The following is a 24,391-nucleotide window of genomic DNA, read 5'->3' on the forward strand; positions in this document are numbered from 1 at the left end:
TATAGTAATGCCGCCTGGCGGGGGCCGACGACCCACATAAATCATTCACAATTAGATGCGGACGCAACTGCGGCAGCGGCTTAAACACCTGACCGACTTGCCTCCTAAAACTCCCAGTGAACGAGTGAGTCAGTGAGTGAACAAGTGAGTGAGTTACCTTCCCCAGTTTGAGTTTTCACTCAACCCGAATGAGTGGAAGCCATGAGCCTATGAGTGGTCCACTTCCACTCCGTTCCGCTGGCGTTCCTTGGGCCTCGGCGGACCTGTTCCCAGTGCGTGCCGTTCAGTAGATACTTGAGACCGGTTCGAGACGTGTCGAGAGACGATATCGGGAGCCCAGGCAGCCATAAACCCGCGACATCGTAGCCCAACGCACTAGCAACTAGACAGAGAGAAACGAACCCGAGTGCTTCCCGAGTCCATTTCTTATGATATGTTATGACAGGATCTAAAGCGATCCTCGGACCGAATCCCAAAACCGTCGTCCTTCGCTGAAACACCGAAAATTCCGCGTTAATTGAGCTGTTCGTACTGCAGCAATTTGCATAGGGGAGTGGAGTGTGGTGCCAGAGAGGAGTGAGAACGGCACATAAACAAATCTGGCCAAGTCGGAACGGTCTTGGTTCACTGATTTAATGCCACAAACAGATTGCAGATTGTACCTGCTGCCGCGCCCCTGCAACTGCATCTTAGCCTCCTCCTGCAACCTGGCCAACCTGCTTGGCTCCGCCGAAGCTAAAGCTTGTTTCTGGCGGAAGAGCTGCTGCTGCTGGAGCGCCAGAGCCGGCTAACAAAAAAAAGGAGAAAAAATTCTGAATAAAAAAAAAGAGACGTAAAGAACATCGCCGTTGTCGTCGTCTTGGAATTTTCTTCGCTTTCGAAAAAAAACAACGCGCCTGGCCGACCAGGCAAAAAGTGTAAAAAGCCAAGCAAATGCAATCGCGGCTCAAAGCAAAAAATTAGCGCATAGTGAAGAGAGTGTGGCCAAGTGTGTGTGGTAGTTGTAGTGCTTGTGTGAGTGTGCCCAGCTGAGTGGAGGAAAAAAAATTGAAAAAGTGTCAAGCAAGAGGAGAGCCGGCAATGCGACCAGGCGACCCCGACGGGTTAATTACCGTTATCCTTGCACAGAAACAGCGGCCACTAAACGGTACTCAAGTTGTGGATTACGTCTGCGCCGCGTTGTCGCCGCGTGAAAGGACAACAGCCGCCAGCCCCAGTCACTGCATCAGCAACAACAACTGCAGCAGCAGCAACATTTGCAGCAGCAGCAACAACAACCACTGTTAGAGCCATAAAAACCGCATTGAACACAAGGCAAAGTCAAGTGAACATTCCAGCGGGCTAATTGGCACGCCGCGAAATCAAAACGAGGTGAGTTCCTACAGTTTATACCACTTGTATTATGCACCTGTATTATACAAACTTCGGGGGAGGGCATTAAATCTCCAGTTAGTCGTGCTTTAAGTTGCTTGAAAGGTTAAGTTTAAGAAAATGCGTCTTACTTTTGGTTATTTAACACTTGCTTGCAATTCAAGTTATCCTCCCTTGGGGACTTGGTTTTATTTGCTTATTAAAATTGCTCCTACTATTAGAAGCCATATCCAAAGCGTACAAGATTTTCAAGATCCTTAAGTTGCCTTGAATAATCAATATTGGTGTCCGACCTGGAAGATCCCCGTAGGGGCGGGATTGGGGGGATGGGCTTAATAAGAGGAATAGGTTTAGGTTTACGGAGAGCTGGCCATATAGTTGGTTTCGGTGGCGGCTTTTTAATTTTTTGAAGTCTCCTTGAATAATCGACATTAGAGTCCGACCTGGATGTTCCCCATAGGGGCGGGATCGGGCGGATTATCTTAATAGGAGGAATAGGTTTAGGTAGAGCCAGGTCTAGAGTTGGTATCGGTGGCGGTGACGGGAGTTTAATACCTTGAACTTCCCTTGAATTGACATTGGGGTATGACGTTTTCCCTAGGGGCGGGATTGAGGAGATGGGAGTAGGTTCAGGAAGAGCTGGCCATTGATTTGGATTCTGTGGCGGCGGTGGAGGTGAAGGTGGTGGCGGCGGCGGTGGTGGTGGCGGCGGTGGGGACGAAGGTGGTGGCGGAGGCGGTGGTGGTGGCGGTGGCGGAGGAGGCGGCGGCGGTGGCGGTGGTCGTGGTGGTGACGGCAGTTTAATATCTTGAATTTTGGTGCTAATCACATTGGTCTTATCGCCAGTATTCACATTGCTGTTGCTGGTGATGGTAATCCCACCTCCTGTCGAAGGCAGTCCCTTTGGAGGCTTAATATTTGGGTCTCCACTTCCCACCACAGTGTCCGTAATGAATCCCTTGTCCGGAATAGCAGCCGATCCAACTGCTTCGTCAATGTCAGTCGTGCCGGTGTTTACACTAATCATCCCCTGCTGATTGCTCAGGGCAACGGTGCCCAGCAAGACAACCGCATAGGCGAGGAACCAGTGCATCGTGGTTGGAGTTAAAACTAGGAATAACACTAACTGCCGCGGAACTCTGTTCTAATTTAAGGTTGTAAGCCAAAGCTTTGTGGATGTGACATTTAAGGTTCCAAATTGATTGGTCAGGGTAGGATTCTGGTTGGGATTTCTCTTAAAAAATGAATTTAACTCTCTTAAAAATTATTTAAAAATGAAAAGTTTACAAATATGAAAGATTATTAGTACAGAAATTGTTCATGTGTGATTTTTCAGCTTAATCTTAACTTTTTCCCCTTTGATCTTTGGCGGCCACTAGGCCCTGAAAGGGGGCCAAGTTCGAGGCCAATTCCAGGGAAGTCCACTCCATAGCTCACTCACTGGCAGTTACATTTTGTGACGGCCCCTTGTATCTCTCAATTTCCATTAGAGACGCTCCGAAAGCTGGTTCCCTGGCGGGTTGGTTCGTTCTGAAGTGAATTTGTGTCGAGAGCAAACAATTGATGCTGCTGAGAAATGATGGCAATGACAAAGTGATTACAGGCTACAAGCCATCGAAGTTCAAGTTGAAAAATAACATTTTCAGTTTTCAATTGCTGCCTGGGACTGCGACTGGGACTCTCGACTCTGAGGGAAAAGTGAAAATGAAATGCTCGCCTGCGAGCAGACAAAAGCGGTTCATCATTAATCATTTAGTTTGTTGTTTTTACCGAAAGTATACCTATTTATACGTATATAATCGCCTTCTTCTGCTCGTTTCGGGGCACGTTCTTGATTTGAATCTCTCCTCTGCCTTTTTTTCTTCGTTTTTCCTGCCAGTATTTGGCTTTGGCTTTTGGTAAATTGCTCATCGTCATGCCTTTATGATTTGGTATATTATTTTTTGAGAATTTGATGCGCTCAACTTGATAAGCCGAAAGCGCCCTGTGCCTTGGGTATCCCCCCCTGCCTGTCCCCCCACCTGCATGCCTGACTTATTGTTGTGCCTGCGAGTGTGGGTACGTGTTGTCGGGGTGTAGGTGTGTCTACGGCAACCCAGCCTCAAAATCTGGGTATTATTTTTACAGTATCAAGAGAAGAGCTTTTTTTTTTGTGTCGATTTCAAAAAAAGAAAAATATTTTAAAGTGGGGAGAGGGTAGAGATTTGATTGGTAAAGTCTAAATACTCTATATTTTGACCTTTTATTAATATTAGAAAAATAAATAGGGCCTTGAATAAGTTTAAATAAACATAAAGAACCAATTTTCATTAAAATTATTTCCTTAGTAAAAATACATTAACTAAAATCTCTAAAAATTAAATAAACATTTTTCCTTTAGTTTTTTTTGGTTTTAACTTTCATTTCTCTTATAAAATAAACCAAATATAATTCGTAAAATTCAACCCCAACTTCATTTTAGAGTATTTCCCGCAACTCCCGCAAACAAAGTTACGAAACACCGCGAAACTCCTGCACATCCCAAAACTTTTATTTGCCAGCTTCACATGGAATCCAACGATAACATCCCCGAGATGTGCTCCCCTTCCTTGAGCATGGCCCACCCTCGTTGCAATAATTTCATTTCGGTGTACAGTTTATTATATAATTTTTGTCCCTCTTTGACTTTTATCTTACGTTTATTATGCCCCATGGAATTTGCCGATTTCCAGACGCTGTCCAACTGGAGGTCAATGTCTCAGCCCCCTTGCACATTCCCGGAATACAATCCCGCCCCCGGTGGCATCTTTAAGAGTTGTAATAACTTTGGCACAACTTTTCGTGCTCAGCTGAGTCCAGGAGTCTCAGTCTCCCTCCCCCTGGCCGTGGCTTGACGCATTCTTTTGGCACTGCTCCTCCGTGTGCTGCTCGTCCTTGGCCTCGTCCTGCCTACAGCAGCTGTCCAAATGTCAGGCCCACACCCACTCGTACACGAGGAGGAGGAGAGACGTCGACTTGTAATAATCATAATCGTAAATTTGCAAAGAGCCGGGCCGAGTTGGTCCTTGGGGCCCGTTTAGCATTTTGCGCGAAGATCCTGCCAGGAGGATATGGCCGGAATGGAGACGAGGAGAACGGGGCGTGGCCGCCTTCGTGGGGGCGTTGTGTTGTAGGCGTCATCATCGTTATTATGGCCTGTTTTATTTATTTTTTTGTTCGCTTTTCTTTGCGTGGAGGGAGTCCTCTGCCTGTCCTGGCTGTCGTCCATCTCCTATAGGAGAAAGGCATTTAAAAAGTTTTCTAAACTTCATTTTGAAGTTTTATTACCAGCGCGGAATAAAACGCTGCGCATTTTCTATTTGCTCTCATTTTTCCCGGGCTTGTTGTTGAAATTTGCTCTATTAAAATTCCGGGTCCTCCTCGGGAGGAGATGCCGCGAATGCCGGGACACAGAGTCCCCGATCCAGTGGGAGAGGCCTGCATCTGGTGGATGCCATCAGTTATGCAGGTTGCCCCGCTGCAGGAGCGCTTCTCCTCCATTCGCTTGCTCCACTGCTTATCCTTTGCTGGCGGCTTAGCAGCTTTGTTGGACTCAGTCGAGCATCCTTGCCAGCACAGCTGTGCGGAGGAGCAAGCGGAGCTCGGGACTCTGGGTAAGTCTTAGTTATGTGGAACTGGCATTTATCTTGCGATAATAGTAAGTTGTGCCAAAGCTGAGACAGAGGCGGCAGCAAAGGGGTTTGTCTTCAATATTATTTTCCTTTTAAAATATTAATTATTAAAATGGGTTTTTCATAAATAAATACCATATGTCCTTTGTGGCTTCATTAAAATAAATAAACCTTTTAGAAACCCCTTTGGACAACGCCCCTAAGGGACTGCAGCATATGCTGGCTGTGAAATTTAACATTTTCCCAGACAAAAAAGTCTGCAAAGTCACACAGAAAACGATGCGCAAGGATGCAAGGCGGCGGCCCAAGGATGTGGCATTCCTTGCCCGCCTTTCTTATTTTGTGTCCCTCCAACGAAAATGTTTATCTGTGCAGCTGTAAGCAGGATAAACGCACGCGCTTACACATGGAGACAGATTCAGATACAGATGTAGGATATAGGATATAGGATATAGGAATATATATATGGAGGAAGGACGAGAACTTGAGTAGATCAGTTTAAGTACAAATGGCCGCCCCCTAAAGCCTCCTTGTTGCCTTCTTTTTGGTATACTTTTGCGGCTTCTTTTACTTCCGTTCGTCCTTTGGCTCCTGTGGCTCCTTTACTTCCTTTGGCTCTCTTTGCTCCTTTCTTTCACACGCGCCAGCGTCCATTGTTAAAGTTTAATGCCAAAATGGCGTAGAGAGAGCCCAGGAGGGGGCGTGGCTGTACAAATTTCACGAAAATTGTCCCTGGGAAAACTTTACTGTAGTTTCCTTCTCGCCAGCTCCACTTTGGCCAGCTGGAAAACGTTATTTTATTGAATTCTCTTCCCTTTTTTTGTGCTGCAGGTTGCAATGCCAAAAAAAAAGAGAGAGAAGGAAAAACGAACATGGAAAATTCTGTTGCCACAAAAGTTTTTACGTTTTTTCGTTTCATTTTCCGTATCTTTTTTTGCCTGCTGCTCATTTACTTTGTTGTCCTTGCTGGTCCTTTGGTTACTATGCAAGTTCTCAAGCCTCTGCCTCTACGTGGGATCCTGCAGTTTTTGTTGCATTAGCCGGCCGTTGAGGCGTAAAGTTCAATGGCGGGTTAAATGGACTTAATACCGGAACTTTTGAGAACTTTTTTGCTCTACACCCTCTCCCTGCTAGGACTAAACTTCTGGCGTTGATCGTCCTGGGCAACAACAAAGTGAAAGTCGAACAGCTTAAAAAGAGATTGGCTCTTCCCTTTCCCTTAGCCGGCCAAAGGATTTGCCAGGCTGTGTAAGTTTGGGCCGCAAAGTTCGATGGCGAATGTGGAAAAGGAATTTTCGACAGTAACAATAAGTGATGTGGGGAATGCAAGGATGCTGGTCTTTTTCGGCTCCTTCGAGGATAAAGTTTTTAGGTGACAAAGGGAAAAGTTTCAAATTATTTGGAATGCTTTTCAAATGGCAAATGACCGAAATTGAAATGGAATCTATGCACATTTAAGTCGAAATGCAATTTAAGAGGATGTGGTGGCAAAGAAATCTAAAAAGTTTCTTCTAATATATATCTTTTTTTTTTTAGAATTTTCCTCCTTCAGTTTTCCCTTCAAATCCCTGAGTAGCTTTACCTCTCAAATTTCTGGGCGCGTGTCAAAAATTTCCTTGGCCAGAGACCTGGCTCAGTGGAAACTTGGCCAACTTTGTGTCGACACTCTGACGAATATTTGTAGCCAGTTATGCAAAGGAGGCCAGCAAACAAAACCCCCGGGGAGAGGGCGAAAAAAAGAAAAGGGAGAAACCCAAAGAGGACTCCCTTCCCTGTCTGCCTTCGGGGCAAAGGACATGCTGGGTGAGGGCGACAAGTTGTTAAGTAAGCAGCAACAAACTCAAATAAAAAACCCCCAGATAGTTGCCTATTTTGGAGGTGTAAAAAGGCCAAGCTTTTCCCCACAAAAGTTAAGGGCAAACAAAAAACTAAAAGCGAGAAAAGCAAGCGCCGCAGAGATTGAAGAGATTGAGTCTTGGAGGCTTGTGAGCTCTCAGAGTCCCCGCTATATAATATTAAAATTCGCTTATGCCCCAGGACCGCGGCGGACTGGCGGACACCTTATCTGTCTTACCTGCAGTTGTTTTAGGCGGCTTTTGTTTGGTTTCCGCTTCACACTTCCCGAGTGGCCAGAATGGGGTCTCTCCCAGCTGCGGTTTATGTGACATGCGGGCCCAGGGAAACTCAAGAAACTGAAGAAACTCAGCAAACTCAACAAACTGAAGAAACTAAAGAAGCGGCAGCAGGCAGGCACTAAACAAACGAATGCTGGCAGGTGAGTGGCAGCAACGGCAGAGGGGCGGCGGCTCAGGTGTGCCCTGCCGCCCGGCTGGCAACAGAAGTCATACAAACGCAAGACAAAACGCGCGGCGGCGGCGACACAGACAATACAAGACTTCGAACTTGTCATACAAAACGCTGGCTGGCGCGACAATCAATGGAATTTATGGTCGCAGCAGGTTCAGTGCCAGCCCCAGCTCCAGTGCCAATCCCAAGTCTCAGAGCAATCCAATCCCACAGACAGAATCCAGGCAAAGCCCAGGCGTAGCGTGGCCGGGAGTGAGTGACATGTGCACTGGGCAAAAAGTTGGGGTTTAGGGATTGGCAGGATTAGCTTAAAATATATCTAAATAAAAGCCTTAATCTAAAAAGAAAGTGGGAGAAAGAAAAGGTAATTTTTAGTACAAATAAAGTATTAATAACCTTAACTTTTCTATACCTTTTCTTTGCCTTATTAGTGCCCATTTTATTTCCCTTTAAAAAATCTCTAAAAATTATTTCTTCAAGTGCCTTGGTGTCTTGGTGTACTTAAGCGTTTTTAACGCCATTTGATGCCTTTTCACACATTCGGCAAAGCGAAAGACAAACACCAGCAGAACCCCCCACCAGACACAGACCCATTTCCAGACCCGAACTCAAACCCAAACCCATTCCCAAACCCCAAAAAAACCCAAACCCAACTGAAGCGAAAAAATAAAACTCAAGGAACACTTAGTCAGCCCATCAGCGTCCTTCCTTCGCATCCCTTTTAGGGCAGCAGGAGTCAGCCTCTGCCTGTGTGTGTGTGTTTACACTAACCGACCAAGGCCTTGGTCCTGAAAATATAAAGAAGGCGGAGCCTGGCAGCCACTGTATTGAATTTCACGCATCATTTGGCCAAGGTTCATTCGGTTCTTGGTTTTTGGGTTCGGAATACACTCGGCGATAGGTTTTGGGTTCCCCTGGGGCCGTGGGTGGGTGCAACTTTTTGACTTTGCGGCTTGGCTAAAATTAAAACAAACATTGGGGAAAATACATATACTTATACTGCCACTGAAACGCAAGGTGTTTGGAGTTGGCATTTAATTTCAGGCAGGTGAGAGAGCAAGGAAATGTAATATGCTTTGCATGCCCATTTAGTTAAGGAGGTGTTTCTGTTTCTGTTGTGGTTACCTTACTCAAGAGGAGAGGGGGAGTGCGGAAATATGCCAGGAATGTGGCTTCCCAAACTCAGGGAAATTGTAGGAAATTTGGGGTTGCAAGTGAGAGTGTTGGCAGTGGCATTCCTTCGGGTAGGATGTCTATAGACAGGTTAAAGATAGCTTGAAACGGGTTTTAGAGTGGAGTTAGTCGTCTTCTGAGTATAAATAGGAGATGTATATTTAAGAGACAAGCAGAACATATATTTTAAATGAGTCATTCTTGGTTTTGGGGGTGCGGAAGGGGGTTACAGGTGATGAGATTAGTTGAAAGGTGTTTAAATAAAATAAATTAATAAATTATTTGCATTTAAAATATATTTTGACTATGCTTTTGAGTTAAGTAAATGCTTATAAAATAAATAAAAACAATTGTGAGCTTGCTTTTATTTTTTCTTAATTTTTTCATAGTTTTTCTCTTAACTAAAGCTGCTGTAATTAATTTTTAGAATATAATTAAACACTTTTTTATATTAAAAAATTACCGTAAAATATTTTGAAGTTTAATAAATGTAAATTAAATATTTAAAAAACTATTCTCACCTATTTTTATATTTTCTTAATATTTCCCTACTTTTTCTCTTGACTAAAGCTCCTTTAATTAATTTTAAATATATATTTAAACATCCTTGTTATATTTAAAAACTCCCCTTAAATACTAGACACTCCAAGATGGGTATTTAATCTTATTTCTACTTTTTTAAAATTTATTCTACGTAATTTGTAATATCAGCGAACCCTAATTACACCTGTGCTAGGCCACCGCTTTCATAATTAAAACTTTAGCTGTAGTGAAAAGCCGAGAACACAGCTCCCAATCCCGGACTGAAACCGCAAAAAACATTACATTCCGTAAATCCCGCACTACAACTGAAAATTCCGGCCATACTTGGTTATATATAGCGGGATATAGTATGTATAATTTGTAATTCTGGTGGCCTGCCTTTTTCCCCAATGCTGATTAATGGCGGATTGGCCGACAAATGTGTGCACATTAGCATTAAAATATATATATGTATATATAGTGTCCAACTTTTATTAGACCAATTAAATTGCGGTTGAACTGTGCGAGTTGAAAGGCTGAAAATACGCAGAGACTGTTGCCATTTAATGTGCAGCAATTTTCACCCAACAAAGGGGCGGCAATTAAGGGGCTTCCCCCGCTCTGGACACCATTGTTGTTCTGGAAGAAGACATCGTGATATGATAGATTCTGTCCCAACTAATTAGCCATCATCAGCAGCGGCGGCGGCGGCTACACAATTTTCCTGTCTAACCGCAGGTACATGAGGGTTTTCTGGCCTGTCTCTGTGGTTCTCTGGTTTTCGGGGTTATTTTTTGTTGTATTTTTTTTTTTTTGGTAAGCGTTAGTAACTAAATTAGCGGCCTCTGTTTTCCAGCTCTTTGTATTGTTCGCTGGCTCTTTGTAGTGCCACAAATTATTGGACCCCGGGTTTTAGTTTTTAGTTTTTAGTTGTGTCTTTCTCTCCGCTCCCCCCTTGTTTTTTGTTGTCTGCGCTGCTTAATTTCCAGTTGCATTTGCTTGGCTAATACAGACATCTCTCCGTAAAATGGTCAGACGATGGGAAGGGGGATGGGAGAGAGCTGAAAGCACTTTTAGATAAAAGGTTTTTCATGTCGTCTCCATTTGGTATTCACTCCACTATGGCTATATCTATCAGTAGACTATGGTCATGGTCATGCCATTGGCCCTGGACGCGCTAAGACAACGGGAAAAACCTTTTTTTTGTGTTGGATTTTCTGTATTTTCCTTTGAGTGAAAAACTCTTAGTGGAAAAGCCGTTGCCGGGTTAAATTATGCATGCAGTTGCTCTTTCATTTTGTGATCTTCCCTAAAAGCTTCTGGTTTTATTAATGTTTGTCCAAAAATTTTTGAGGGAACCTCTCTCTCTCTCTGTGTGTGTCTCCATATGTCTTTTCCTATCCGAATGCTACTTCATCTTCTGTCTGCTGCATTTACCGTGATTTAAGTTGGCTAAAATGATTCCGTCCGTCATTAATTTGGCCGACGTCAAAGCCAGAGTTATTAGCGTGCGGGTTCCTCAAACACGTTTCTCCGTCAGTCTCGAGTCTCCAGTCTCCCGTCTTCTGTCTGCGAACTGCTGCTGGTTGAGTAGCTTTTCACGTCGTTGTTTTCCTCGATTTCTGTGCCAGAATAGCTGCAGGCCATGTTGCCACCATGGAATATAGTGTTTCGACCACTGAAGAAGCTCTCGGAGGCGAAGACGACGACAGCTTGAAAAAAATGCGGGGACTGATGATGATAGCAGCCGCGGCAACGGCGGCCACTTGGAATGACAACAAATTAGACAGTTAATGTTAACAATCTTTTATGATATTTACATTTTGGAAAATGTTTTAGCTTGATTTATTATGGGAGGGTGAGTGTGGGAACATTCTTGAAGGGAGATTAATTCTGGGAGAGAAATTAAGTAAGTTTAATATGCAAAATTAATATTATTTGCTATTAAAATGAATAAATGAAATTAATTAGGCAAGTTGAGGAAAGAAAACCTTTTACTTTTCATTAAAATAAATATTAAGAAAATGAAATATCATAGAATGATAATTTACAAACCTTTTCTTGGGCCTTCTCATATTTCCCAGCCCTTTTAACTTGACATTTAATCTCTAAATCTATCATTAACTTGTAATTTAGAACCTGTTTATGTGTTTACTTTAAGAAATTGAATATTTTCTTATCACAAAAGGTTTATTTAGACCCAACCACTAAGCAGACCTTCCCCTAGATGCTAAGCATTTTCCATTATTTCCGCAATTGCGACTCCAATTTCAACCATTTTTTTTTTTTCTACGCCGCTTTTCAAAGTGGAAAATCGTTTTTGGGGAGGACCATCAATCATTTTTCCTGTCCGAAGCTACTAGCTCAACTCGAGTTTGCTTTTAGGAGTCCTGGAATCGCAGGAGGGGAATCCGCAGCTGTCTCCTCAAATCTGTATCTGCTCTATCACTTGCCAGGCCACGCCCCCTCGAAACATGTCAACAATACAAATGATGGGCGCGTCAACAAAGGGGCGTGGCATGGCGGCAGCAGCAGCTAACTGTAATAGAGATAAATTCGCTTCATTTTTTGCTGTCGGCATGGCTGATAAAAAATAGAAAAGCAGAGCACATTCAGGAGGGGGGTTACAGTGGTGTACAGTGACTCTATAGGTGAGAGGCACAGTGGGGCCGAGGCGCTGACAATGTCATTGGGCGACCACTTTATTGGCTTTAATGACAGCGCCGCAAGGTGTCCCTTTGGAGATTCTTGCGGCAAAACGGACCAGCTGCTGGCCATCATTGGAACGAACGCAGTGCCACTAAGCCAGGGGGTATTACGGGCCCCAGTTGGGACCCAAAAACCGGCAACCAGGAACAGCTCCAGAGAGACAGAACCAGAGCAAGAGCAGAGTCCCAATCCCAGTCCCACATTTCCCCCCCTCAGCAATTGCTGCTGCCCCGCCAGTACGTGCGATTATTATCATCAATTTTCTGGCGAGCGAGTGAGTGATGATTGTTCCAGCGAACGGAAACCCAAACGGCAACGATTCTACTTACCCTCGTTGTTCAGCTTGGGCTTGTTACTGGGTCTTCTTGCTGTATTTTTGTTGTTGCTGCTTTTTCCCTGCTCGGTGGGTGGCTGCAGTGCCCTCAAAAAGAGAAGACTACACAGCCAAAAAATAAAAAATAAATATTAAAATAATTCTTCTTGTTTCTATATATTTCCATGAGATATTTTCCTTTATTTCTGAGAGTGTAAGAGCAAGGTGGAAGTAAGGGGGAAAAGGTAACTCCCAAACAGAGTCAGTGCAGAGGAATGGGAACAAGATTACCAGACTGAGCTGAGTCAGTACCATTCCCGGAGCTGGTGATGGAGCTGGTGATGGAGCTGAGGAGACCTCCTGGACTCCCGCCTGCGAGCGCTAAAACGAACTCAAGTGGAAAACAATCTAATTTGCTAAAATTCCTTCCGCTTTCGCCCAGTGAGACCGCCCGCTTCCCCCCTCGATCTGGCTTATTCGAAGATATTTTGCTCCTTCTATGCTGGGCTCTTTTTTTGTTCTTCTTCAACTCAATTAAAGTTGATGGCCATTTTGCGTCGTCTTGGCCAATATTGTGGACTTGGCTTTTATGTGCCCGGTTTTTAGCTTGGTTTATGAGCTTCGTTCGCAGTTGGAGTTGTTTTATGTATTTATTTGTTTATAATTCGATGAGAGTTGGAATTAAGTTTATGGCGAGTCATTGGGGGAGGGAATGGGTTTGCTTTGAGATGACCTGGTAACCCAGAGGAACCTGTACTTTACAGAAAAAATATATATTTTAATTCATTGAGATTTTTATCTGCACAATAATATATTTATCCCTTAGCTAGCAAGCAAATTTCTTTATTATTTTAACATCTCTCTCCCGGTTAGCCCGGTTTCTTTAGGGTTTTCTGCCAACTTTGACCTTTTCGGACAGGACAAAAGCGGAGAGAACGTTAATCTATTGTTTTTGCCAGTCAAGCAGGCAGACATGATGACATAGCCAACACCCCCGCCCCTGGCCAAGAGGGTATTATCGCTATATAAAGCATGTATATATACTATATTGTATATTGTGTCTGCTTCTTCCCTCACATGTATGTATTTTCTGGCTATTTTTCCTATTTTCCCATTTTGCTATTAATGTCAGGGAAAATGTTTTGCTTGCGATTGGAAATTTGTTTGTCCTGCCATGTCCTGTCCTCTCGGCGGCCTCACATTGTCCCCAGACTGGACGACAGTTGTCCTTAGCCAAAAATGTCCTTGTCCCCTGTTTGCGCTGTGCTTTATGACTTCACACAACCACTTGATATATGAGGCATTTGCATGTGCCATAAATTGCTGCCGGCTTTGACTTTCCTTTCTCTCTGCTCATTTAATATTCATAAATTTCTGCAGTCCCCGAATAACATGAAGAAAAATAAATAGAATAAAATATCACTGGGGGGAGGTACTGGTGGGGGAGAAGATCCAAACTAATTCCCCCCCAGCCCCGAAACTGTTGTCATTTATTCTCGCCACACCACACCCTCTGGTAAGCCGCCGCTCTAGTCCTTGTAGTCCTTTCCCCGTGCTCCTTCCTAGTTCCCCCCCTGCCACAGCCTGCTAATTGTTTTATGTGCCAAGATTTGTGTCTCTGTCCTTGTTTTTTTCTGTTTTCTTTTTTTTTTCTATGGGGCTTTTGCAGCTCTCAGCCGCCCTAAACATGTTTGCACTGTCTTGGTTATACACGCCCCCAAACCAGATTGGGAGTAGTTATTGTTCTATAAAGGAGGCTACACTGGGGGAAAATATGACAAGGGAGAGAGATTTTATAGGGGAATTCTAGTTTATAGTAAGAGGAATTTTTAAAATAAATTTGGCTTTTGTTTTAGTCATATTAAATCAATAAATATTTTTTTTTAATTATTTTAACTTCTGTAAAATATAGGTACTTCATTAAAATATTATAAATAAAATATAAAATAAGCCTTCTAGCAGTTTTTTATAGTTTTAAATAATATCCCGAATTTTTAGGGAATATTTTAAATACATTTTGCATTTGTTTAAATCAAGGAATATTATTTATAATTATTCTAGCTTCTGTAAAATATAAGTAATTCATTTAAATATTAAAAATAAAATATAAAATAAACTCCCTTGCAGTTTTTAATAATTTTAAATAATATCTCGACTTTTTAAGAAATATTATAAATAAATTTGGAATTTATTTTAGTCACATTAAATCAAGAAATATTTTTTTAAAATTAGTCTAGCTTCTGGAAAATAAAGATACTCATCTTAAATATTCTAAATAAATTATAAAATAAACTCTCTTTTAGCTTAAATAATATTAAATAAAGTCATATCATCTCAAAATCAAACCAAAATTAATTATATAAATTACTTTCCTGTGCAACTATAAACTCTCACAGATTTCTATTGTCAGTTTCTATACCAAATGTGATGAAGATTTCTCCGACAGCTTTTCAACTATATATATTTTCGCCTGTCTCACATACGGGGGAGTGTCTGTTTTCACTTGCTTTTCGATTAGACTGCGTTGTTCGCCTGTGCTAACAACAAGGAATTAATTCATTTTATGTTTCCTGTGGGTGTGTGTGTGTGTGTGTGTATCTGTATCTTATGGATACATAGCCAGGGACCGGCTGCTGCTGCTGCTGCTTACGCCTACATATTGATTTTCGTATTTATTTTATTTTTACGCTGGCTGCCTTTGATTATTTCCCTGGGACTAGGGACTATAGCTTCCTCTGTACAGTAGGGATTCATCTAAAGACTTACCTGTTTCGAAGGAGACTTTTGCGAAGGCTCCACTGTGTGTGTGCCAAGAAGAAAAATGATTGCGAAAAGTGGCCAGAGCTAAAGGTGAGGTGAAGTCTTCCTTTTGCGCGTGTGTGGCCCGCGGCTGTCCGGGGGAATCTATCAAGGCAGGAGCTCTGGCTCTGGTCCCGGAGATTCCCTCATTCCGAACCCACCTCTTTCTCCAGGACAGCCTTTATTGAGTTCGTTGGCAAGCAAATTGCATTAGACACTTGCCAGCTGGAATGGAAAAGGAAAATGGAAATGAAAATGAAAGAAAACCCAGCTCCTCCGAGTCATAACCTCTGAGTTATTGAAAGCCATTCCCAATGGCATTCCCCTTAAATTTGTATACAAAATCTATCGTAAATATGCAGCCCTTAAAGAAATGTTCAAGTGCCCTCAACAAGTGTTAAGAAAATGAGGAAAACGTAAAATGACAAAGGAAAAATGCGTCCCATCTCGGGAGTGTGTGCGTGTGTGTGAGGTTGTCCTTTTTGTAACTCGATCTCAGGGAGTCGGAGAGAGGCATTAATGTCTTATTGACAGCTCGGGATTAGAGAGCAAAGCCAAGTGGCTGCGGAGAGAGTGTGTTTGAAAAGGGATTATAAAGCGATTTGTTTGTCGAAAATTATGAATCTGGGAACGGCTGCCACACGCTGTGTGTGGCTTAGTCTCAAGTAAAAGGGGGAACCACACAGCAGCTCAAAATCTCTCAGAGTTTCATCAATTTTGACATAAGCCAAGACAGCATTAACTAGCATTAACAATTCTCTACCCAAAAGAGGGGGGAATCTTTAATGAATACTTCTTAAAAAAACTTACTTGAGATATACTTATCTCCCTAGATAAAACCCTAACGGAGCTATAAAGTCTGGACAACAAGTTCTTATCTTAACTGGCTTTCTGGAAAACTAAGAAATGTTCAAGACAGTTGTAAAACCTAATCTGCAGTCTTATCTCTCTCAACTTCATTAGGGTTATTTCAAAATCAAAATCGATCTATCGATCGCATCGAATCAGTTTCTATCGATCCCACAGAGAAATTCCAAGCCAGCATTTTGTGCATTTCCATTTGAATTTGAATTGGCAATAAAAACTCCAAGTTTATCAGCTGCCGATGGCTTGGAAAATAAAAATAAAGAGCAAGCCCTGCGGTTTTCCTTACCAGTTACCAGTTTTTCCCCCTCCTCCCCCCTGCAACTCGTTATACAACTCTATTAGTTTCCATTTCGTTCAGTCGCGCATACAAATCAACTCATTTTGGTTATATAGTATGTTTCCCTGCTTTCCTTTTCTCTTTTCGGTGGGGGGGCCGTAGATCTCGTCCTCATAATTTATGTAAATCCAACGAAAGCTGTCACTTTTATCTGCCTCGCTGAGTACTTGTCCCGGAGACTGGACATTTGAATAAAATTTCAATTTTCATGCATGGGAATAGCGGGGAGAGAGCTCCCCCCTCTTCTGGCCAAATAATATTATATTGGCCAGCAAAAGTTGAGTCAATTATTTGAAGGCAGCTTCCTCTTCATTATTAGAACAAATTACGTAGAACATTTAGTCCAGACACGTTCTCAGCGGCGGCACGTCGGAGTCCTTCTGACTTTGAGGTTGAAATGGGCCAATTTTTGTAGCCTGACTTCCTGGCTTAAAGCATCCCCCACGCCTGACCTTTTGTGGCTTAAAGCCGCCTTTAAATGCGATGCCATTTTATTTATTTCCAGTGTCGCTTATCACTGGGGATTTTTAATAAATAATTCCAGCGATTAAGACCTTTAATTAAATGTTGTGAAATATGGCTTATTTATTCCGAAAACATTTTATATTTTTGCCTGCATGTAGTTGAAGGTCTTCGAATGGGAATCCCCCACTGAGCCTGGAATTAGTTCGCTCACATATTTAGGTAATTAAGTTTTCCGGGGGGAGGGATGCTGCTGCCTGTGTTAAATGAAAAGCCAACTCTCGCATGGCAAACATTTCGGCAATTCTCTCAACTGTTTTGTGCAAAAACTTTCCCCTCTGCTGGCTACAATATTAATTTCTACATGCTCATATTTGAGTGCAAATAAAAGTGGACCGGCGAATCATAAATGAAAATAATGTACAAACGTTTCGCACTAATTAAAAAGCTGAAGCTGGGAGCGAGTGGGATTTTGGGGGAGGGACGAAAATATAAATATTGAATCGATGAATGGCTGCCTGGAATTGAATAGGACATGTGTAATTGCTTTTCGCTTCCCAGCGATGCGTGAATTTGCGAGAATATCGATTGTGGCAGCAGGATGTGAGATTTTTATAGGAGATTCTTGGTACAGAGGCTAGAAAAATTCTAAATTTATCCTTAAACCGCTTCTAGTTTTAAAACTATAATTAACTCTAAAACCCTGCGGCTAATATGGAAATAAATCTCAAGATTTATGGCTTAAAGCTCACTCTATTCCCTAACCAAGTTTCAATTTATTTCAACAAAAGAATTCCTTTAAAAAGAGCAACTTTTAGTAGCAGCCTTTGATGACCTTTAACAGTGCACAGGGTATTTTATGTTCGACAGTGTCTCAGTAACTGCGCTTTTCAGGGTTTTCCTGTTTGTTTATTTTCTGGATGCTGGTGGGCGGTGCCACCAATTCCACCTCCTCAACGGAGCGCAACTCAACTCAACTCAACCTCCATTCAATTGGCAAACAGAGGAAGCCGCCGGCGGGCACGTTTCCACGCAAAACCGATTGAAACTGAAGACGCGCTTTTGGACATTCAATTGGGGAGACACAGGGGCAAGAGCAGGAGGGGCACAGAGTTCCAGTTGCCAGATGGCTGGAGGTTTTCTTTTTTTTTTTTTTCGGGGGAGAATGGAACCCACGCACTGGCAGCTGACAGCTGTCGCCGGATTGCCAGGTCCGGAGGAGGTTGGCCGGGTTTCGCCCCGTCAAAGGCAAATCAAAGTGCGCTGAGCTCACGGCTCACGTGACTCTACAATTTATTTCAAGCATGCAGCGAAAATAAATTTATTAATAGCCCGAGTCAGCGTGTAGAAGGAGAGGAATTGCCGCCACCCACACAGCTTGGGTCGGTATCTCTCCATCACCGGGGTGTGTGCTCCCCAATCCCCGCCAGAAGTCTCCTCGCAAAGCTCCTGCGTTCATTCATACTAAAAATGAAGCCAGAGATTCGCAGTTGGATTCGCAATTTTCGCTTGCGTGAAGCCTGAGCTCAGTTCAGTTCAGTTCGGTTTTCCAGGCAGCTCTTGGGTCCGCGGCGGCGGCGTCAATTTATGCGCCTCACGTTTTCCCATTTTCAAGAATGACTAAATATCGCTTAGTCGGAGCTCTCGGCCCTGGCCAGAATTTCCGCGGATGCATTTCTGCATATGAAGTATTATTTTGAGCAAGTGGCATAAAACTCTTCTCTGGATTTTTATGTTTTTTATTCAGCAAACGAGTGTGCCATACGTATATTTCTGTAATTAAGCGCGTGGCAAAAGTGCAGAGGGAGAAAAAATGTGAGCGATTATGAATATGTATAAACAAAAAATAAATAAATAAAGAATTAATATTTTAGAAGAAAATATGTCTAGTACTACTAGTTTCTAGTTAAACAAGAAAGGAAGCTAACTTCGGCACGCCGAAGTTTGTATACCCTTGCAGATATTATTTCATTACATTTTACCTATACTTATTATGTTTACAGTTTGACAGTTACAGTTTTGCATTCCCAGCTTTACATTTTGTATACATCTACCGATCGGTTTATATGGCAGCTATATGATATAGTTGTCCGATTTTTATGAAATTTATACCAAAATCCTAGAACAATAAAAAAAGCCTATATCTCAGAGTAGATACAAATACGTTGAAAAACAACGAAGCTATAATTTTTTTCCTATTAATTTCCCGAACGTTCCTATGGCAGCTATATCATATAGTCGTCCGATTTTCATAAAATTTTTACCAAAATTTAGAAATAATATAAAATGGCCATATCTAAAAAATGGTGCAAATATATTGAAAAACAGCAAAGTTATAATTTTTTTTCTAAAAATTTATCGGACATTTGTATGGCAGCTATATGATATAGTCGTCCGATCCGGCCCGTTCCGACATATATAGCAGTGAGAGTATATAGAAGACTATATGCAAAGTTTCATTCAGATAGCTTTTAAACTGAGGGACTAGTTTGCGTAGAAACGGACAGGTGGACAGACGGACAGACGGACAGACGGACAGACGGACATGGCTAGATCGACTCGGCTGTTGATGCTGATCAAGAATATATATACTTTATAGGGTCGGAAACGTCTCCTTCACTGCGTTGCAAACTTCTGACTGAAATTATAATACCCTGCAAGGGTATAAAAATAATAAAGGTTCACAAAAAGTACTTTCCGCTAGCTTTTTCTTAGAATTCCCAACTGTTTCTAGCACCAAACTGTAGATATTTCTAGAATACTGATGCATTAGAGGTTGCTCCTTTCTAAAAAGGATCTAGGATTCTTGATAAATAATTTTTTATAATTTTCCTTACACCCTAAAAATATTTCTTTAAAAAAGTGTAATATTTCAACTTTTAAATATAATATTTTTTTCCTTTATAAATTATAATAATTCAACTTTTAAATATAATATTTTCTTAACCATTTTTTCCTCTCTCTAATCTTTGAAATTTTCATATTACTCTTTCTTTATTTTACTCTGAACCGGAATGCATTTTCCATTTACTCCTCGCGAAAAGCGTTGAAAATTTCGGCAGTCTGGGCGGCTAATGTCTGAAACGTGTCGGCCTCTGATGGCCTGGTAACGGCAGGAAAAAGAGTAGTTTAAGCGTAAAAAAAAATCCCAAAAAAAAACATGGAAAAAAAGGAAGCTGCTGGTAGGTAGGGAGAAGTTTGTGAAAGGGTTCCAAGTGGAGTGAAACAGATTTATTTGCTTTTGAGTTGCTCCTCCTCCAGCAGGAGTCGTCATTCGAGTAACGAAGCTCTGGCACTCTACCTGATTTTCACCTGCCTGGGAGGGAGTCAGTATCTTTTACTCGCAAATTAGTGTTAATTTATCAGGATTATTCGGAGGCTGCAAATCAAGTTCCAGGAGCCGAGTGAGAGTCGCTCGAGGATGTTTTTAATAAAGCAAATTCGGGGGAGTTTGTCTGACTCGCAACTGTAACTAATGCTGACTTCTAGCCCGATATCGAGCTGTCAAGCTGTCAGTTCTTGTTAGGATTGCCTGCCATGTGTCCTATCCACATCCTCTTCCGTGTGTGTGTGTGTAGTTACTCGAAGTATCTGGCAGATACTGCTCAAAAATTCAATTTCCAACGACAAGCGTAGCGGGGGAGGAGGCGAGGGACTTGCCAATACAAATTGGAAATAGGTTGCAAGCGAAGAGAAGCCATTGAGAAACGATTGCTGACAGGCGAGAGGGAATGTTAACGTGGCCAGGATTAGAACCACTCAGAGATACAGATACGGATACACGCTTGTGAAAAATGTGAAAGCTTCTCTTCTGCTGTCTTTTGCTCGCTTTTCCTAGCTTTTTCTTGCTTCTCCTCGCTTTTCTTCTCTCCCCCTGCAAACACTGACTGCGCAATTAAGGATTTAATTGGCAAAACTAACTCTTTTCGTTTGCATTTTCCTTGCAGAGTAAAAGAGCCCAGCCGAAGCCTTCACCATGAGCAGCCAGCTGCAGGAGGAGGAGGACTAGCGACTGACAAAGGCGATAACTGGCAATAAGCGTGAGGTGGCAGCAAAGGATTCCGGAAAAGTCTACGCTACGGATAAGCCCAGGAAAATGCCATCCGTAGGCAATAGCAGTGGCGGTGGCGGTGGCAACGATGCTCGTCTCAGTTACGTTGTAAATCAAGTTGCATCCGCATCCGCCTCCCAGGCCACCTTTCCCACCTTCAGTCCCCCGCGCATTGAGAGCCTGGTGGCCAGCAGTTCGGCGGAGGATTTGAGCAGCTTTGGCGACGTGACCTTCGACCTCTTTGACGACGATGACGACCTCTTTGGCTCCCCGATGGCCTTCGATGGCAGCGAGAATGGCCTCTGGAACGGTCGCTTCGTACCGCCCCCGCCAAGGCCGCCCTTCTTTGTGGACGAGCCCGTCCTTAGTGACGGCCTGACCACATGCGACCTCTGCTCCTGGGCGATGCCCACCAAGAGCACCTTCATGTTTGAGGGGACGATAGGTAAGTGAGCTAAAAATTTGCATAAATACTTGGGAAACAAAGGGAGGAGATACCAAAATTGGGAAAATTTCTATAAATTTTCTTTTGTTATAAAAATATATAAAAATATAATAAAATGAAAGGTTTTTCCTCCTTTGTTTTAAAAACAAGTCTTTAAAATCTCCTTTATTTTTTAGTTTTTTTCTGTGTTTGAAAGCTGCGTGTCTCCCGTTACTAACTGTTTTCCCCTACGTCTTTTGCTTTGTTTTTGCAGAAAAGGCCACAGAACTGGGCTGGCCACTGACGTTGATCATCGTGTCCGTGTTGTCGGCGCTGCTAGGCGCCATCATCATGATTGCCGTGGTGCGCTGCCGGCGCAAAAAGTCCTCCAACAATCGCAACGGTGAGTACTCACATGGCCAACACAGGGAACACAGCCAACATGGCCAACACCGGTGGGCGGCGAAGCAAACACAGCAGGCACAGTGGGTAAAAATAGAAGAGAAACCAGCAAAACAAAATTTTAACTAAATTTATAGAAACAGATTTGATAATTAGTAATACAAACAAGAAAGAAAGCTAACTTTGGCCAGCCAAAGTTTGTATACCCTTGCAATTAAAATATATCATAACTATGCCAAAAATGCATTAATTTCGATTCGGAAAGCAGTTTTGTGTTAGTTTTTATTAATTTAAAAAAACTGCATACCAAATTTAAAATTTTAAGAAATCAAAATTGTTTGCCATTTTTGCTAATTTTAATGATGTAACCCCTTATCAAATTTCGCAAAAATGGCAAAAAAATCGATTTCTTCCTGAAATATCTAGAAAGATTCCCCTGTTGATGCTGATCAAGAATATATATACTTTATAGGGTCGGAAACGTCTCCTTCACTGCGTTGCAAACTTCTAACTGAAATTATAATACTCTGCAAGGGTATAAAAATGTAAATAAAATCTAAATTTAAGGATTTTAGGATATAAACCATTTCAAATATATTTTTATGATCTTAGAAAAAGTCTTAAAATATTTTAATTACATTTTTACTATCAGAGACCCACTGTGCCTCCACTGTGCCCCTTTTGCTGGCCCTTTTAACCGCTGTTGACTCTCAAAACAGTCGGCGACTGTTGTCGCAACTGTGCTCCTGCCTGCCCACTAACCACCTTCGTCTACCTCTCTGCTCTCCTCTATTTTCCGGCTCCATTCCTGGGATTTCCCCCTCCAGACACGCACGTGCAGTGGTGGTCACGCAACAAGCGCGCCCACGCGAATGGGCTGAACGGTGCGAATGGCGGCGCCGGTGGAGCGGCGGGAGGAGCTGCTGGCCACCACCCGGGCCACCATCATCATCACCATCATGGCGGCAGCAGCAGCAACATCAACAACAACCACCTGCGGCGAAGCAACATCTACACGGCTCACCCGGCGGACAGTATCCGGGGACTGCAGCCACTGCCGGTGGTGCTGCCCCTGCCGCTGACCCTGCAGCATCCCCAGTCGCCCACTGCTCAGTCTGGAAGCCAGGTGGCTGCTCCGTCTGCCCCGTCGAGTCACTACTTCCATCCCTTCCAGCAGCAGCAGCACCTGCATCATCCCCATCAGCACCAGCATCATCATCATCATGTGCCGCTGTATCCGCAGCAGCAGCAGCAGCAGGATTGTGACGAGGATGCGGCCTACGAGGAGCCGGAGTATCACCAGCCGCAGATCCTGCATTCGGCCAACAGCAGCAGCTCCCTGTCCTCCGTGGAGTCCACGCCTATGGCCAGGGAGGCAGCTGGAGGTAGTCAGTGGCCCCCGGCAGCCACAGCGGCCAGCATGGTCATAGCCAGCTGAGAGACGGGCCAGGACTGCTCCTGGATATGGCAGCAGCAGCAGTAGAGGTCGTCCTTCTCAGCCACTTGAGATGCGGAGCACACGGGCGGCGCCAGATCATAAAGGGGATTACACGTAACAATTTTGTCGAGTTTATTTTGCGCCAGTTCATCCGAGAAGGACTCCGCAGCGAAACGAATTTAGTGTCACTTCCGCTTCCGGTTCGCAAACTATCGAACGGGAGAAGGAGGCTAAGAGAGAGCACACACACACACACATGTCCTTTACATGCCAGCCACGTTTTATCCTTTATTGCCGCTCGGCATCGAAACGGGGATTTTGGTCGGATTAAAGCAAATAAAGGGCGTGCTCTGCCACAAGTTTAAATCGCAGTTTTCGGGCGTGTTCGACACAATCCCCTGGGGGGCCGTAGTAAGCCCCTCTAAGGGGTATAAACCACGTCGAGTCCCCATGTTTAAATGGACATTTTCGGCTTTGAGCTGAGAGTGTGGTTAAGTGTAACCAGCAGCTGGTAGCTGGAAAAGCAAAGTTAAGGCAAATATATTTGAGAATTTATAAACTCGCAAAATCATCCTTTAAAACATTAATCAAATTACGCGCTCAAGCAGCTAATAGCATTTGCATTTCTCGAATAGAGGCACTCGTAAAAACAGAAACTCATGACAAGCATATCAAACATGTAAACCCAAACAACAGCAGAAGCCAACAAAAAAGTACTTAAAACAATCAAACTTAACAAACTCAACGTAAACAAAAAAATACTTATAAAAACGTAAACGTAAACTCGCGCCATTGTACATAAATTGTAAATATTTTTTTGCAATCTGCTCCAATTAGCAATTAACTAAGGGGGCATGCCACACACACCAAGTTGTTTCTCCTTCAACTAAATATGGCAGTATTTGCATTATCGGAAAGTAAAATAAAAACTAAAGCCAGCGAAACGAAAGCAAAACATTCCTCTTCACAGCAAACGCAAAGTTCAAGTTTTCATTTTGAAACGTAATCATATTAATAATAATGAATAACACACAACCAAAGACTAGTCATTTAAGTCACAACGTTGCTATGTACAAAAATGAGGGAGAAAGTATGTTTAAGCCAGTTAATTAATTCGATTTATTTAGTTTAGCCAGATGAAAGAACAACTGCAATATTGTATTTTAAATATTTATTCATTAAATGCACCCTCTCTCACTCTCACTCGCTCTCTCCTTCGCTACATCTGTCCCGCAACAACAATAATCGTAATTAGCATTTATAATTATAAACTCAAACATCCAGTAAATAATAAATAATGGAAATGAATGGAGGCGGAGCGAACAAAAATTACTACGAGCAACTCAGAATGTTCCAATGTTTAGATTAGCCAACTAATTGCGTGGAAATGTAAACGAAACAAAACAAAATAAATAGTTTTCGCAACAAATTCATTAAATTGTGCAGAAATAATTTAGGCACACAAAATACAAATCGAAAATAACAAAGAAAAAAACACAAAAAGCAAGAAAAAAATAAACAAAATCATATTAAAAACGTATTGTTTTACTTTATTTGGGTTAATAC

At 42.7% G+C, this 24,391-nt stretch overlaps 2 protein-coding genes across 2 annotated transcripts; one reads left to right on the plus strand and one right to left on the minus strand.

Annotated features, from left to right (window-relative positions):
- Positions 1-304: 304 nt before the first annotated feature.
- On the plus strand, positions 305-24,327 carry LOC108071635 (uncharacterized). The gene is made up of 4 exons (XM_017162420.3): positions 305-1,371; positions 20,458-21,006; positions 21,260-21,388; positions 22,215-24,327. The coding sequence occupies exons 2-4, from the start codon at positions 20,607-20,609 to the stop codon at positions 22,823-22,825; spliced, it is 1,140 nt and encodes a 379-aa protein (XP_017017909.1). The 5' UTR covers positions 305-1,371; positions 20,458-20,606; the 3' UTR covers positions 22,826-24,327.
- Positions 1,574-2,503, minus strand: Sfp65A (Seminal fluid protein 65A). Its single transcript, XM_017162421.3, has 2 exons — positions 1,927-2,503; positions 1,574-1,852 (listed from the first exon to the last, which is right to left on the minus strand). Exons 1-2 carry the CDS (start codon positions 2,462-2,464, stop codon positions 1,803-1,805), a joined length of 588 nt encoding a protein of 195 aa, XP_017017910.1. The 5' UTR covers positions 2,465-2,503; the 3' UTR covers positions 1,574-1,802.
- Positions 24,328-24,391: the final 64 nt, after the last annotated feature.

The sequence above is a fragment of the Drosophila kikkawai genome, chromosome 3L (assembly GCF_030179895.1).
Source record: "Drosophila kikkawai strain 14028-0561.14 chromosome 3L, DkikHiC1v2, whole genome shotgun sequence".
Lineage (NCBI taxonomy): Eukaryota > Metazoa > Arthropoda > Insecta > Diptera > Drosophilidae > Drosophila > Drosophila kikkawai.

What these genes read in the sequence shown, in the direction of transcription:
- LOC108071635 (XM_017162420.3), top strand. Translation starts at nt 20,607, where the DNA reads ATGCCATCCGTAGGCAATAGCAGTGGCGGTGGCGGTGGCAACGATGCT. An exon ending in CATGTTTGAGGGGACGATAG is followed by an intron (nt 21,007 to 21,259) that starts GTAAGTGAGCTA and finishes TTGTTTTTGCAG; the next exon opens with AAAAGGCCACAGAACTGGGC. An exon ending in GTCCTCCAACAATCGCAACG is followed by an intron (nt 21,389 to 22,214) that starts GTGAGTACTCAC and finishes TTCCCCCTCCAG; the next exon opens with ACACGCACGTGCAGTGGTGG.
- Sfp65A (XM_017162421.3), bottom strand. Translation starts at nt 2,464, where the DNA reads ATGCACTGGTTCCTCGCCTATGCGGTTGTCTTGCTGGGCACCGTTGCC. An exon ending in CAATTCAAGGGAAGTTCAAG is followed by an intron (nt 1,853 to 1,926) that starts GTATTAAACTCC and finishes CCTCCTATTAAG; the next exon opens with ATAATCCGCCCGATCCCGCC.